Below are 17,486 nucleotides of genomic sequence, written 5' to 3' on the forward strand. Positions count from 1 at the left end.
CAAAATCTTATGTAAATGCTAGCTGACACCAGTTTTTCAACTAACCAGTTTGGGTACAGAAGCACAAGTAAATTTATATTAAGTTCACAGTTTTTACTCCAAATACCAAATAATTAAGTACTGCATTATCAGCATGTGTAAAAATAAAAGATGGCTCAGAACAAGGCATTACACTCCATGTGTTGTATTATCCATTTCACAACTATGTGTGCATATGTTGTATCAAATCAACGAAATAAAATCCTTCCATAGAGCTTCACATACATGCCAATAATAAAGAGAAGATGATTTGAAACGGAGTATGAAACAAAGCAAAGATCAAGCCTTTTCTAGGAATAACTTGTACACATAATAAAGGACCGTGACAAAAAAACTATCCCCTTCTTGATAGTTATATTTAGAATAGAACCATACTAAACGAAATAGAATCAGATAGAGGGGAAATAAATGGCATACCAAGCTACTTTGACACAGATAAAATTTGGTATAAAAATAAATCAATTCAAACCTTATATTAAGCATGATCAGCCATGCCTATTCCTAAAATCTTAATTGGAAAATATTCTTCTAGAGTTCCTCGAAGGCGACATAATTTTCCATGACACTCGGTCATGACTGCCTTCATCATCCCAATTCCACCTAGCCTCATATAGATATTCTCCCCAATTTTGTTTTCCTCTTGCAATGAATGTTTCATAGTTCCTCTCAATTCTCAAATATCTTAATAGCTATATCAAGATAAAACCACAAGAGATCACGAACCATAAAATGCACACAATTGAACCATGACATTGAGCTCTTAATTACTAATTGGACATGAATATCAAGGTTAGCGTATTTCTTGTAAATAGACAGAAAGAAAATCAATCAATCAGGCAACTAGGGATTAAGTATGGGATTAAAAACAACAGCTTGCAAATAGGCATCCCTTCATGCATCAATCAACAACTTACTATTATTTTTGGAAGAAGTGATACTTATCTTTCCAGCGATTTACTTCATTCTTCCTCATTTTGTTGAGCGGTAATGCCATCAGCACGAACAAGTAAATAAAAAAATTTGCTTCAGATTGTTGGAAAATATAGTACTTGAGTTGTTGTGTCGTGGCAAGCCACTGCCCTGAAGCAAAATTTTCGGCGGACTCCGGTGTAAATCCCAACAGCCGGTTTTGCCCCCAAGGGCATACACAACTACGATCTAACTCGTGCACTCGAGGCAGATCGTATGGAGCCTTCACAAAATATTGCCCAAAGAATGAAGAGGAAATATTATATCAAAGAAGAAGGGTACCGGAATGCTCATGGTTTTCTCTTTTTCATAAGATACACGCTCCACACCATAAAGACAACATAATCAAAGGCCTTTATCAACCAATTGATCAGCATTCAATATAGAATGAATGTGGAATGTAACAGATCAATTCAAATTAAAATGACTTAATACTTGAAACCAATTCCGGAATTACCATGCTGAATAAGTGGGCCGAATTAGTCAAAGATTTAAATGAAATAGGAAAAAGGGATAAGGTAATAAATGACTCTTGAATGCCATTATCCAACAGTGACTGCTAAAAAATAGAATACTCCTTCCTCTCCAAATCTGTTAACTTTTACGTCTAAATTGTAGGTGAATGTAATGGTCTCAAGTAAGGTTTATGTCTTTCAAGTTATGTTGCTATGAGCTTGAAATATAGAAGTTGCTTAATAAACAAATCTAGGAACTAAGACACATCAACGTTTACTTTGGCCCTATCATAATTCAAGAATGTAAATTACATCTGTGTGTTTCCACCAACAATGTAGACATGGTGTTATAACCAAAGAAAGCATCCTATGAAAGTTGTCATTATTTTGACATTGATATTAGTCTATTACCCATTATTAGGTGAAGTTTCGATGCTTACAATTGTTCTAATTTTTTTTGGCTATTGAAACCTGAGCATATATTTTTGTAAATGAAACCTGGACATTAATTTGTGAGTTCGAATGTATCGACCTGTGAAGAAAATGGGCCATCCATACATCTCTTTTTTTTTCTCTTGTCAAAGTCATCCATACTTCAAACTGGATCAGTCCCCAACCACATTTGAACATGTTACAAAACAATAGTAAAATAATGTATCTATCTTTCTTTATAAATATAAATATTTTACAAGTCTCACCTATTTACTAATATGAAAAGATAGTTAGACACGAAATTTTAATTTGAGAAACGTTAAGGAAGTTTCTTTAATTTCAGCTATATCGATATGGTGGTAATTGGAACCATTACTGTAGTTCTCTTATAGTTAGATAATTGATACATAGTCCATGCTCTGGATTCCATTATATAGGGATGTGATCTTCCAAAAATTCAGTTGAGATCAACCTTTGATAAGCATGGTGGTGAAAGGTGATGCAAATGGTGGTGTTTTACTTGTGCACTATGGATTAAGACATGAGATATACCTGCAAAAGGCATTCTGACACTCGAGTTAGCTCGAGATCAAGCAGAGAGAATACGAAGAGTACTTAAAACCAAGTTTCTCTGGTATCAGTTTTTTTTGCTCGTCTCATGCTTTTCAACTTATTTGTGCGATCATTATATGTCATAACTTATCTTCTCGTGTGTTGGTGCATCATCTGCCATAGCTGGAAATTTAGCTCTATCAACCAGCTAGCTAGCCGAGGATTTGACCAAGATTCAGGAGTTGTGAGCACGCTCCTCTTGGATTAAAATAAGTAATCCTAAGATAAACAATCATATTTAGAGTTGTCATCAAATAAGTGATGTGGGGAACCCAGTAAAACCAAGGAAACCGTACCAAACAAAGATAAATGAAAAACTTGGTTAAACGAGTTTGGAGATCAAAGGTTGAGCAAGATTGGTGAGCAGAAAAAGTTTGTCTACACAAAGAACAGGCACAACGCCGAAAGTGCCACAATCCAACTAGCAAATCCCTCGGAAAACCTCATCGCCAACGCGCCGGAGAGAATCTTCTCGAAGAAAATGCAGATTGTATCAAAGTAAATCAAGTACATGAATGACAGACACCAGCGAGAAGAGGGTTGCTTGGCATAATAGGAAAATTAGGGTATACCACTTCTCCATTCTGTAGATCACGTACACTTAGTTTAGGATTAGGGATTGGAGCATAAACGACAACAACAGGGAGTGAGATCAATAGACCTCTCATATGCTTCTGCTACAAATGCATCTTTCTCATCCCGCTTCATGCGGTAAAAACATAGATTCCCTCACTGGAGATCAATGGAAGGGGAGGAAGTGTTTGAGGTAAGAGATAAAAAGATTGGGAGCCATTTGATTGGGCAGAGGGGGGCGAGGTTAGGAAAAGAAATTGGGAGCAATAGGATTGGGCAAAAGGGCGGCATTGAAAGAAAATCTTAAGGAAAGGAAGTTGGGATACTGAAGAGTAGTAATTGGAACATGTAGGGTTTAATTAAGGCAGAGCACATGTCGGGTTCGGTCCAAGAAAGCCCAATCCAATAGAAACCAAAAATGCAAATACTGGAACTGATTCCGTCCGTTCAACAATTCGGTTTGGGCAGGTTACGGTTGCGCGGGCGGTTTCAAATGGGTTGAACAATTTTATTGGGCCAATAATTTTTTGAGGTCCAAACAGATTTTTTAACCTTTTCCAATCAAAATAATATTTTAACAGATAAAAAAGGTTTTTTGGAAGTAATCTTTAAGCCTTCAAATAAATTAACAAAAAAACTCAATATAAATAAATGGCCCTAGATAAACAAGACATAAAAAGCATAAATTTGAGCATCTCACTAGCACAACAACATGAGAATAACCCCAAATGCACAATGAAAATAATAAGTATTAGTACCATAAGATATCAGAGAAGCACTCAAGTAGCATTACACAATAATAATCATGTCTTAAAACTGCATAAGAACACACTACAATACATCATCACTACTAAATATCCACTGACCAGTACATAAATGTAGAAGTAGTGCATACAACAATACTTAATAGTTAATACAACCTAGTTTAGTTTTAAGAATTGAGATTAAATTTGTAGTACATCTTCTTCAGCCTTTGGAGCAAAAGATATCCAATTGATGCATTGAAGTGCTTGGAAGGCATGACCACTCAAATAAAGATCTTCATTTATGCCTAGTTTGGAAATGTCGACCTACAAAAGAAAATTGAAGATTAGTTGGCTCTACATACTACATATGCAATAGAAATTCACTTTCACAATAAGGGAATAACATAAAAAAGTAGACTTACATCAGTGATCAATGTATAGCATATAAATCATACAGTTCTTGAGATTCAAGTTTTCTATTACAAGATCTACCAAGTTCAAACTGCACAAGACAATATCAGATGAAAGAATGTAAGAATAATAAAAAAATTAAGTATCCATTCAAGATAGAGAATTAAACTAGGTACATACCAGATTTTGTTCATCTCAATTCTGCAGACCACTACTAAAATAAGCACCCTAAGTCTTTTAAGAGTCTACATGCATGTATGATGTATACCAACTGCACAGACAATATAAAAATGAAACTCAACATTACACAATTAGATATCTAGTTATCTACAATGTATAAGGAGTACACAAAAGAAAATGAAACCTTACTGTCCAAATAGGCAAAATCAGTGCATCAATTTCTCCTTGAGATCTAGGACAAGTGTAAACTCTAAAAGGAAGCAAGAAGAGCAGAGTTACAACTTAAATATAAAGACAAAACATAAGAACCACAACCACAACAACTACATACCCTCACTTGTTCTTCAAGAAGTGTCCTTGCAACTAAATAATAATCTCAAAAGTTTCATGCAAGAACCACAATAGCACATGCCATCAGTATTTGACAAATTGAATTAGATACCTTGGCTTTCACAAATAAATATACTGACAACTTACTCTCAACGAAAGAGCAAGGAGAACAATGCTCACTTGCTCAGGGTATATCAAAAACATTGAGTCATGTGTGTTAGATGACTCCAATAAACCTAAAAGTACCAAATCTGCAAAGTTAAAATAAATTAAAATATTAGACATGAAGTAAGTAATAAATAAAATAAATGCAAGGAACATAATTCATACACATATAAGTTACTCAACCACAACCAAACCACAACCATTGGTTGTGATTGAGATGATGGACCGACAACAACTATAGTTCCTCCAGCAGTACCTCCAGAAGTTCCTCCAAAATCTCCAACATTTGGTGGCCCTTGATTATATTCTAAGGAATACAACATAAATAATTACTTAGTTTATAAAACATAGTAAAGCATAATAGCAACACAAAGAGCTCCCAAAAGGGTAAATATTAGGGGAAATAGATACCTGTTACAATGGCTTCTGATTTCTCAAATTCCTCAATCAAACTTAGCTCTTTGACATTGTATACAGAAGGCTTTAACCAATTTTGAGAACAAATTAGTGCTCCAGTCATTTCTGGGGCAAGACAACTTCTGTAAGAGTCTACAACTCTGCCCTTAGTACTGAATGCACTTTCTGATGCCATAATGGACACTGGAGTAGCTAAGATATCTCTAGCCATGGATGAAAGGATGGGGAAGCGAGAGGAATTCCCCTTCCACCACCCAAGTAAATCAAACTTCTCATCATTAAGACCAACATTATCTTCAACCAAATACCTTTCGAGCTCATTTTTCTGATCAAGGAAGTTTTTTTCCTTCAAATGCTACATGAATGCAGCGAATTTTTTACCTTGGTAGTGTAAATTTGGAGTTTATTTACCAATCTGGTGCAACTTTTAAAATATTTACAGAACTAGTGTAAATCACCATGGCTGATGGCGATATCTATGTTGCATTCACTTGACTATGTTGTTCACGAGTCGAGACCAGACAGATTTGTGGCTAAGTGTAAACAATTTGAAAGTGGATGTGAATGGGGGATAAGAGCATCTTTAAGCAAAATACGCAATAAATGGGAGATAAAGAAGATTACTGGTGACCATACTTGCATAACTTCAGTCATAAGTCAAGATCATGAAAAGTTAGACTCATCAGTTGTTGTTGATTGTATTGTTGACTTAGTAAATGCAAATCCTAATATCCCAATAAAAGCTTTGGTTGCAGAGACCAAAACTCAATATGGTTTTTCTATAACTTATAGAAAAGCTTGGATTGCGAAACAAAAAGCAATTCCAAGATTATTTGGTGGCTGGGAAGAATCATATAATCTGCTACCAACATGGTTGGTTACATGCAATCCAACACTTTGTACCCGACACATATGTTCAATATGAAACTTCTCCATCAATGGACCAGGGGATGGTAGACCCATCTAGTTTGATCCTTGATCGTGTCTTCTGGTCATTTAAGCCATGCATTGAGGGGTTTTCGTATTGCAAACCCATTTTATTCAAGTGGATGGAACATTTCTGACGGGAAAGTATTGTGGCACATTATTAGTTGCTGTAACTCAAGATGGAAATCGAGACCTCTTTCCGATCGCCTTTGCAATTGTTGAAGGGGAGACAAAAGAAGCTTGGATGTGGTTTCTATACAATCTACGCAGATTTGTTACACCACAACCGAATCTATGTATCATATCTGATAGAGGAAGCGGGTTGTTAGCAGCTTTGCAAGATCAGAGAGTCGGGTGGGTTGAGCCCGATGCACAGTCAGTTTATTGCATTCGGCACATTGCAAGCAATTTTAACCAACGATTTAAAAATGATGAGCTAAAGAAATATGTCATCAACATGGGTAAGTCATTTTTTTTTCAGTGATAAATTACTCTAACATTATGAGTACGTAATTTGGATTATTAATTATATGTAATATTTACAGGATATGAGAGGAGACAACCCAGATTTGAAGCAAAGCTCATTGTACTAAGGTCAGAGTTTCCGGAAGTTGCAACATGGTTAGATAATATCCCAAGGGAAAAATGGACCCAAGCTTATGATGGAGGTTCAAGATACGGGCACATGACGACCAATCTTGCTGAGTGTTTGAACTCAGTATTAAAAGGAGCTCGAGCATTGCCCTTGACAGCGTTGGTGAAGACTACATTTTACAAGTGGAGTTCAATGTTTGTGGACGGAGGAATTAAAATACGCAACATGATGGAAGGAGGGCATGAGTATTGGGAAGAGCTAACTGCAATTCTGCAAGAGAAGCGAGTACAAGCTACATCTCATTATGTCCATAGATTCACTAGAGAATCGTGGAAGTTTGATGTAACATCCTGACTTGACGACTGGCCTCACGGTAACAACACGAGTCTTTTCAGCGCGCTTTGTCCTCACTCGCGCACTTCCCGGGAAAACTTCCCAGGAGGTCACCCATCACGATATTGCTCCAAGGCAAGCACACTTAACCATGGAGTTCTTATCAGTTGGGCTCCCGAAAAGAAGTTGCAACTTGTTGTCATGAGTAGTACCAATCAAATTTGTTATGCCCTCCTCAACTGTATAGTCCATCCCTACACAGTCTCGGAATACCTCTTGTTCAGGTGTGAGATCGGTTCAGTCATGTGCCCCTCCGCCTAGAAGCCTGCCAGGAGCCACTCCTTGTCCGTGCCTCACTGCACCGGCGATCACTCCCCGCCCTCGTCGGCCCCGGGTGTCACATTTGAGGTGGTAGAACGTGTTAATCCGCGTGTGGGTAGACGGCCAATGAAATGCACCGTTAAGTTGAATGACCGGTGGTGTGATTGTGGAGAATTTCAAGCATTAAGGATTCTTTGTTCACATGTCATTGCAGCATGCGCTCATTGCAATATGGATCATAGATGGTATATTGATCATGTTTACAAACTGGATCATATCTATAAGGCGTATGCGCATGAGTTTCACCCTCTTGGAAATGAAGAATATTGGCCATCATATACAGGTCCTACGCTTAAGCCCAATCCAGAAAGAAGACGTGATACTTCAGGCATACCAAGGACTTCCCGTATCCACAATGAAATGGATACGCGTGTTCCGAATAGAGTTAAGAAATGCAGTATGTGTCGATCTGAAGGGCATAACCGAAGTCATTGTCCTTATATACAAACTAGTGGTTAATTATCTCAGTTTTTATGTTTTAATGTCTTTGTAAGTGAATGACGTTGGATGTTAATGAAAACCTAATTGCTCTTTGTCAAATTATTTTCTTCCTTTTCATCTTTTACATATTAAGAAAAATAATAATTTCCTTAAATTTTATCACCTCCGCATGCTTGTACGCTACTGAAGGAAAAAATAGATAAGAACAAAGCTTTCATGTTCTCATACTCAATATCAATCAATGTCATTGTTCAATAATGCTCTGGACTAGGCCTATAACGAAGAAGTATTATTTCATACATAGTTCTCTTTGTGAGATAAAGACAAAGCCAATCCAATAAGTTCATGCAATTGTCAAGTCAAAATTATGTTTGGTCATTCAAAAAAAGAAGAATATATTCTAAAGAATATAATCTGAGAGGATTCTGAAAGAACAAAAATCTTCTGAAATCGCCACTGGCATTGAAATGACCATTTTTTTTTAACTTTTGTAGTTAGTGACCAAAAAAATTCTGTCACTAACAGCAACAACAAGAAAAAAATTTAAACTAGTATGTAGTACGAAAGCATTGAACAATTTTTTTTTAACTTTTGTAGTTAGTGACGGAAATTTCCGTCACTAAAAGCAACAACAAGGAAAAAAAATAAAATAGTTCGAATACTTTGGACGCTGGCAACGAATATGGCTTTGTCTTTTACACATGACAATTTAGACTTGACAACACCTTTTGCAATATATATGGTTTTGTCTTTACACATGACAATTTAGACTTGACATTTGCATGGCTTTGGCTTTGTCTTTATCTCACAAAGAGCACATGGCTTCCATTGAGCAAGACCAAAAAGACCTGATACTTGAGTATGAGCATGAATATTCCAAGATCATATGATGCTAAGTTACAACATCCCACATGACTTGTAAGGTTGCATGAATGACACTTTTGTCTATTCTTCTTGTAAGGAAACTTTACTGAATAGCATCAGTACATGGATTGTAAGAGGGGAATCACGAGTAAGTTTTACTCTTGAGATGGATGAAGACACTTATACATAAAGGTTCATCTCACAAAGACACATTCAAGCCTACACTTCTCACTTACTCAAAAACTACTTTGCCTTTCCTTACACAAAAACCACAATTTCTCAACTCAAATATGGAACCTAGACCTATTGATAGATCATTACTGAGGCATCAAGGGAACCATGTATCAGAGAAAATATGGACCGGTAATGAAAGGATGATCAGACCAAGACATCGTCGAAGGCTAAGTATGGTGCATGAAATAGATAGTCGTATTAGAGCTTTAATAGATAATGCGGGTTTCGGGCATGCATTTGAAATTGGTGATTCAAACATAGACCATCACCTTATTACAGCATTGGTCGAGCGCTGGAGGCCAGAGACCCATACCTTCCATTTCCCGTATGGTGAGGTCACCATTACGTTGCAAGATGTCGCCTTACAACTTGGTCTTCCTATTGACGGCGAGGTTGTTACTGGGTATAGTTCTAGTAATTGGAAGGAGGTTTGTTCATTATTATTGGGACATAGTCCTCCAGAAAATGACATGTTGGGGGGTAAGGTGAATCTTACTTGGTTAGAAAACACATTCGAGTTTCTTCCTCCTGATGCAACTGATGAAGTCATAGCACAACATGCTAGGGCTCACATCTTGTTGTTGCTTGGTGGTTTGTTGTTACCTGACACATCAGGGAGTCGAGTTCACCTGATGTACCTTCAAAATTTGGTAGATTTGCCAGCTGCCCAAAATTATAGTTGGGGTTCACCTGTTTAGGCTACCTTATATAAAGGCTTGGACAAAGCAACAAATCCAACACAATCAGAACTTAGTGGATGTTCATTTCTTCTCCAATCATGGGCATGGGACCGCATTCCATGCATTGCCCCAACTGTACAGGATTTTGACGAGCTCTTGCGGGAAGGAAATCTATTCTCCTTGCACGAAGGTATTACTACCATATTCAAGATTAAACTTTCATTTTCCGTTTGCACATGTCATTACTTTGGATCGCTTACAATTTATATGTCAGGTGGGATTATCCATTATGTAGAACTAACAACCCAAACCATGTTGTTGCTATCATACGAACCATGTTTGATCGGTTGTCGATAAATGAGGTTTGTATTTTTCATTATTATTTTTTCATTTTAATTATTAATAATCTCTTATAGAATTTTAAATATTTATAATCAGTTCATATGGACACCATACGACAACCCTAAAATAAGGAGCATAATTGCTGGTTTTGAGGTTTCAGATCTTATATACGCAACTGTTCCACTGATATGCTATGCTGTTGTGGAGTGGCACCAAGTAGATAGGGTGATGCGGTAGTTTAGATATCAACAAGGTCCTCCACAACCCCCAGCCAATTTAGACAAACTCAACAAAATTGATCTTCGTGGCAGAACAGATAAGTATTGGCCAGAGTATCATATGGAGTGGATTGAAAGATGGAATAATTGGCGTACTCAACTAATTCATAGGCAGCCGCGTATTAATTTGTCACAAGAAGACTCACAATATCTGGAGTGGTATATACCTCGTACTCGTCGATACATATCTCGTGAGGGGGTCATTGTTGCTGCTACGGTAATTAAGTTTATCTTGAATATTCCACAAATGTTAATATCTTGTGATGTTTTACCCCACTTGTGACATTATGATGTTTAATTTTCAGCAATCATTTGCGCGCTGGGTTGTAAGTTACACGAGACCATCCAATGTTATCAATAATCCTATGCAAACAATCCAAATTATTAGGGATAGAGCCATCGCCTTTTCAAATGATTTGCAAGGGACAAATCCATCACCTGAACCGAATCGAGGATTTGACTTTGAGGATGTAGCACATCAATCACAATCTCAACATTTAGAAGATCACTCACAACAACCACCTACTCAAACACAATATCATTCACATATGCAGGGATTTTTTCATGCGGGACAAAGTTCGAGTTTCCCGCCTCAATACTCTTTTCCGCATGTTCCTTCAATGTTTAACTCAAGATCAATGTTTGCCACCTCTTTGAGCACACCTGTATCTGCATACGCGACACCACCATATGAGATTTTCCATCCTAGAGAAGTTGATACTGCAGAAAGTGACAAGGAAGAAGAGGAAGAGGAAGAGGAAGAAGAAGAAGAAGAAGAAGAAGAACCACCCTTTCAACATGGGCGTCGAGGTGGTCCGAGAACGAGAGGTGGGCGACCACAACAGGTGGTGGAACAACTTCAAATTGGGCGACCACAACGTCAGCGAAAAAAAACCTCATTGTGGAACCTCATCACGACATTAATTAGGTTTATTTGCAATCTTACTATTGTATTAATCTACAACCTTATCTTATATTTTTAATGTTTTGCTATTTAACTATATATATATTTTAACTACATATATATATAATGTGTTAAAAAAATAACTATTAACTACATCAAAGTGAACAAAAAAAAAAGGAACGACAATCCTATAAGCATTATTGTTTTAAAAAAAAACAAGACATCGCTAATCCTAATGGCGACACTAAACAATTTAAAATCGCCAATTATAATGGCAACACTAGAAGAAAATATATAATATATGGTTAACGCCTATACTAATGGCGATACTAAGAAAAAAAATATATATCGCCAGCCCTATTGGCGATTTCTCTAAAACGTGTAAATATATATATATATATATATATATATATATATATATATATATATATATATATATATATATCGCCGATGGTAGTGGCGATTTACACTAGTTCTGTAAATATTTTAAAAGTTGCACCAGATTGGTAAATAAACTCCAAATTTACACTACCAAGGTAAAAAAGTCGAATGCAACTGTTCTAGCAACACAGCCAACACTTGATGAAATTTCAACAGGACCAGAAGTTGGTCCACATGAACCCCCATCAGTTTGACTACTAAACACAGGTTCTCCCCTTGTTTGTTTCTCATGACATGAAGCATACCAATCATACAACTTTGACAGGTTTTGTTTTATGCTAGCACTATGTTCATGCAAAAAAATTGCATCATCTCCATACATGTCCCTAAAAGACCATTTCACATAGCCCATTTTAGATCGGGGGTCAAGAATCACACCAAAATAAAGAACTTGGTTGATGTTATTGATGTCCCCCCAAATATTTGTCATATTTCTTTCTCATATCCACACCCATGGCACTCACAATAGGATTGACACTAGTTGTTGAGTTCCTAAGAGCACTACAAACCAAGTCTAGTTGATGGAATACCGTATGGATAGTCACATGTAATGAAGCAAACAAAACATTTGTGGCATTGTTGGTAAATCCGCAAGTGTACGAATCCACCCGGTTTTAAATATCGAACCACAGGGATTGTGAGTGACTAAATTCAGTTTAAGTCTTGAATATGAAGGTTTGTTTTATTGAAATAGAGATATGTCGATGTAGTAAAGATAAAATAAACAAAAACTCATAAAAGAACATGCGTTGGGTTCTTGCTCAACTAGTCAATTCAAGCACATCATTCTAAGTGTAAGATCAAGTTTTGATCGTGTAGTACAACTCTATGTTTTGATGATTACAAGTTAACATTTTAGTATGAACAATTATGGTACTCTAACGTGTTTTTCTGAGTGTGCTATTAACAGACTCTGACCTTAATATCATCTCACACAAATCAGAAGCACTGTGCTGAAAAAGTGACCCTAGCAACGCTTTCGCAATCTCTATGTTCAAATTGAACAGTAGAAAAGCTTCAGAAGATCTGAAGTTAATCAAGCTCTGATAAGGACTCAGCTCACTTGAAGTTCTGAAGGTCCAGACGTTCTGACAACCCAGACACTCTGAAGGTTTAGATGTTCTGATGGTGTAGAAGACTCTGAAGTCCAGAAGCAAAATGGCTCTGAAGACCAAGTACTTCTCCTCTGAGTTCAGAATCAGAAGGTACAACGGTCAGAGGATCCATGCTTCCCTCTGACTCTGATCAACAAGCTTCACAAGTTCCAACACGAAGCATTCCTCTGATCAGAAGTCTACAAGGTTAAAGGTCAAGTCACTATCCAAAGTACAAAAGCAAATGTACTATCCTGACGACCTAACCTAACATTCTCAGCCACAGCAGAAGCTGGAAATTCCAGATCTGCCCTCCAACGGTAGCATTCCCATGCAACGTTCAAACCCTAATCCTTGGAGTATATATAGAGGCTGAAGATTGAAAGATGCGGTTGGAAGAATCTCACACGCGCAAGCTATATTCAAATCTTCTAAGCATTCTTTCTTCATTGAATTCATTGTGTTTACTACAAGCTTTTAAGAAGCAATTTCTTTGTAAACAATATTTCTTAAACAGTTGTTTAGTTTACCTTTAGGATATCAAGGTTGATCGGATCCTAGAGAAGACTAAGAGAGTGAATCTTAGTGTGAGCTAAGTCAGTGTATTGTTAGTCACTTGTAGGTTTCAAGTGCAGTTGTAAAAATTATCTGATTAGTGGATTGCCTTCATTCTAAGAAGGAAGAAATCACCTTCACGGGTGGACTGGACTAGCTTGAGTGATTCATCAAGTGAACCAGGATAAAATCCTTGTGTGCTTTTCTTATCTCTTATCTTAAGCACTTTACTTGTGTCTCGAAAGATTTGTTAAAATCTTAAGGTGGAAGTTTTATTCTGAAAACGCTATTCAAACCCCCCCTTTCTACCGTTTTTCATACCTTCACTAAGCACATGTTCTCATCAATCTCTCCTTGATGCTATAGCCTAATTACTCACTTATTGATTTCTCACATAAGCAATTCTCTCATACTAAAAGCTAAGCCCAATTCCTTGTGTACTTAGTCATTTATATGAGGTTTTAGATCATGCAATTTCAGGCCAACAAACTCAACCCTTCCTCTATTCCTAGTAGCCAAGATAGAAGGGGCAATCCCACATCAAGTCCCAATTCTATAACAAACTTCCGTTATGATTATAGAAAAGCAAAATGCTAGCATGCATTCAAGCTTAGATTGATATTCAGAAAATGGGATTCAAAGAGAGAAGAAGAACATATGAGAAAGAACTTAAGATTATAACTTAAACATGAAAAGTCTTACATGAAAACCAAAGCAATAGAAGAGAGATTAGCCAAGCATGGCTAAGAACCTGAACTACAAGCTTGGAAGCCTTCTCTCACTCTCCTAGATGATCCTCTACCTCTGAATTTTATAAAGTATGAAAATATATGAAAAAAATTACAAAAGAAAATGACTAGAATCCTATTTATAGGCAAAATTGGCGTTTTTCTGCTGTGCCGGGCGCTCGAGCGCCAGGCTCGAGCGCTCCAGCGCCAGGCTGATTTTCTTCAGCATTTGGCTTCTGCCTCCCTGGCGCTCAGGCGCCCCAGGGCAGCGCTTGAGCGCCCCAGCTCGCCTGAAAACCTCTTCAACTTCATTTTAACTCCTCTTTAATGCCTCCTTCAAGTCTCTAAACCCCTTGGCTTTCTTCCTTCAGCTGTTACAACCTGATTACTTGCTCAAAAAGACTAGAAACAAAGCCAAGAAACTCAAAGGTTAATTTGCACAAGAGTATAAAATCAACTAGGAATTAAACTAGACCCCTAAACTCTACTAAAATACCATTAAAGACCCTATAAAACTATGAAATTACCAAAGCATTGCAAAAACACTAGTAAAGATAAAAATGCATGGAAATGCATGAAACACTACATGAGACACAAGAAAAAGACTCAAAACCTACAACGAAATGACCTTAAAAACACTACTAAATCCGGGTCATCAGACATCATAAAACAGTTTCAGAAACTTCCCAAACACCCGTGCACTCTCCCAATCTGCTGCAGCAAGGGGGCCAACAACTCCAAAGTATTCCAAATACCCTGGATCCTCAAACTCCATCTTTTCAAATAAAGTTTCAAATTTTTCCGCAACATCCAGCATCATAAATGTTGAGTTCCACCTAGTAGAAAGATCAAGACACAATGATTTTTTTACTAGTAACTCTAGCAAACCCCACACACTTCTTAAACTTATCCTTCCTTAGACTTGATGACCTCACATACCTTACAACATTGCAAATACTAGAAATAGACTTTTGCAAGTCCTTAAGGCCATCATTAACAACCAAGTTCAGAATGTGAGCACAACACCTCATGTGCAAGTACTCACCCTTCATCACTAAACCGTTCATACTATTTATCCTCTTTCTCAAGTGATCCACAACAGAATCATTAGCAGTTGCATTATCCACTATGATTGTGGACACATTCCTAAGTCCCCATTCCCTTAAGACTTCCTCAATGTGTTTTCCTATGGTTTCACCTTTATGGTTAGTAATTACAGAGAAGATAATTATTCTCTTTTGGTACTTCCACTCTTTGTGTATGAAATGGGCTGTGAGGGTTAAGTAGTTGAGGTTCTGAATAGATGTCCAACAATTAGTGGTCAAGGCAACCCTACTACTATCAGATCTAAAAAAAAAACCTTTAACCTCAATTTTTCAGCTAAATAAATTTGATAACAGTCCCTAGCCACTGTATGCCTTGAAGGGAATGTAAATTGGGGTTGTAAAAGTTTAAGAAGATTCCTAAAGCCCTGCCCCTCAACCACCCTAAAGGGTTGTTCATCTAAAATGATGAATAATGTCAGTGCCCTTCTACAAGCTTACAAATTAAATCTCTGGCTAGTTGCACCTAAATCAGGACCTCCTCCTCCACTACCACCGGGCCCAAAAGTGAGGACATTTTAGTTTGGATCAGACTTAACAGTAGATGGGATATTGGGGCATACTCTGATATGATCATTTAAATTTGATGTACCATGAATCTCAGGGTCACATAAATATTTCTTACCTCAATGCTTGCAAGTTGCAGTGGGATCTTTGGCTTCACTCTTAGGTAATCTAACAAAGTGTTCCATGAACCAGAGCATTTTCTTGAACCGCTAGCATTGGGTTTCCTCTTCTTTGCATTTATAGGAGGGAGATGAGGTAAATCAACAGTCTCATTGACAGCTTCCGATTGGTCAAAAGGATGAAATCCAACACCATCTCCTATTGCAGGTGCATGATTGATAGGATTTGCAGGATCAGCTGGCAGAATGTCAATAACCACCATATTGCTAAAAAAATGAAGAGCTCAAGTCAATAACAGTCACAAATATTCCACCAACTAAACAGATCCATAAACCAAGATGAACAATAATAAAGTGAGCAACAAAACTGAACTCTTAACTCTGCACCATATTTTTTAAGTTTCAAAGAACATCAATAAAATTTAAAACCAAATTGCAAAGAAAAACTTAGACAATTCATAACATTTTTTAGTTGTTATTTCATGTTTTGAAAATAACCATATGACTGTGATCATGTTCCAGGAGGCACCATAAGAAAATTAATATTATATCTTAGAAAATTAAACATTTCAGTAATTTTATTGAAATAAAATATACAATAAAACAACCATTTTCAATCAATATAGTTTATCAATAAATCATCCAACAAAAGTGTGGACTAGTACAACACATAAATTAGGTAAATTACGAAAGCTATATCAATTGGTCAAATCAAAATCAAAATTAATAACATGGGTTTCCATTCAAACCAAACTTGGTACCTGGTACTCAACATTTAACAAATCTAAACATACAAAAAAAAATGAGTATGTTCAAAGAATGAAAACAAACCCAGTACAAGGTTAAAAAAACACAAACAGACCGAGTACAATTAAGAAAACACAAACAAAACCAGTAAATAGTTTAAGAACATAAGAGAGGGAACATAGCAGTACAGAAGCAACATTACAGGCCAAAGAAGAAAAACAAAAATAAAACAAAAATTAGCTCAGCTCAAAGCTTTAAGGTAGAACAACATTTCAGAAACTCAGTAAGAACAACATTTAACAAGAAATAACTTTGTTAATAAGAAAAAGTACCTCAGTAGTCAGCAGATCAGATCAGAGTAAGACTTGCTTCTCAAGGACTTCAACAACGAAAATAGAATATGAAAAAGAAAAAAGGCTTAATCGCACTTTTGGTCCCCCACGAATGCCATATGTGCAATCGGGATCCCTAAACTTTAAAAATCCCATAACGCATCCCCAACGTTAATCTCCGTTAACAACTTTGGTCCCTCTCCTCTTTTCCATCCAAAAACTAACGGTTCTAAGGTTAAAAATGTAATTAAACCAAAAAAAAAATTAAAAACCCAGCAAACATGAATGTTGTTCTTCATCTCCATCTTCTTCCTCTTCAATTTCATCATCTTCAAAATTAAAAACCCAACAAATTTCAAAAAAATTCATATTTGATATTAAATTTAAATTTCCTGCCTAAACTATTTCCTCAAATTCCTAATCTGAAATCTCTTCCTCAAACTCCTAATATACTTATTGATCTTCATCATCTTCATCTCCAAAAACACATTATTTTCAAATAAACCCAGAAATGAATAAGTGAACAAAACTAGTAACATGAAGAACAAACCC

At 36.7% G+C, this 17,486-nt stretch overlaps 2 protein-coding genes across 2 annotated transcripts; both read left to right on the plus strand.

Annotated features, from left to right (window-relative positions):
• Positions 1–5,795: 5,795 nt before the first annotated feature.
• Positions 5,796–7,205, plus strand: LOC130727291 (uncharacterized). Its single transcript, XM_057578397.1, has 3 exons — positions 5,796–6,228; positions 6,376–6,717; positions 6,802–7,205. Exons 1-3 carry the CDS (start codon positions 5,796–5,798, stop codon positions 7,203–7,205), a joined length of 1,179 nt encoding a protein of 392 aa, XP_057434380.1.
• A 1,955-nt stretch (positions 7,206–9,160) lies between these two features.
• LOC130727292 (protein MAIN-LIKE 1-like) lies at positions 9,161–9,802 on the plus strand. The gene has a single exon (XM_057578398.1). The coding sequence runs from the start codon at positions 9,161–9,163 to the stop codon at positions 9,800–9,802; it is 642 nt and encodes a 213-aa protein (XP_057434381.1).
• The last annotated feature ends 7,684 nt before the right edge of the window (positions 9,803–17,486 follow it).

The sequence above is a fragment of the Lotus japonicus genome, unplaced genomic scaffold (genome assembly GCF_012489685.1).
Source record: "Lotus japonicus ecotype B-129 unplaced genomic scaffold, LjGifu_v1.2 AP026985.1".
NCBI classification, from domain to species: Eukaryota; Viridiplantae; Streptophyta; class Magnoliopsida; order Fabales; family Fabaceae; genus Lotus; species Lotus japonicus.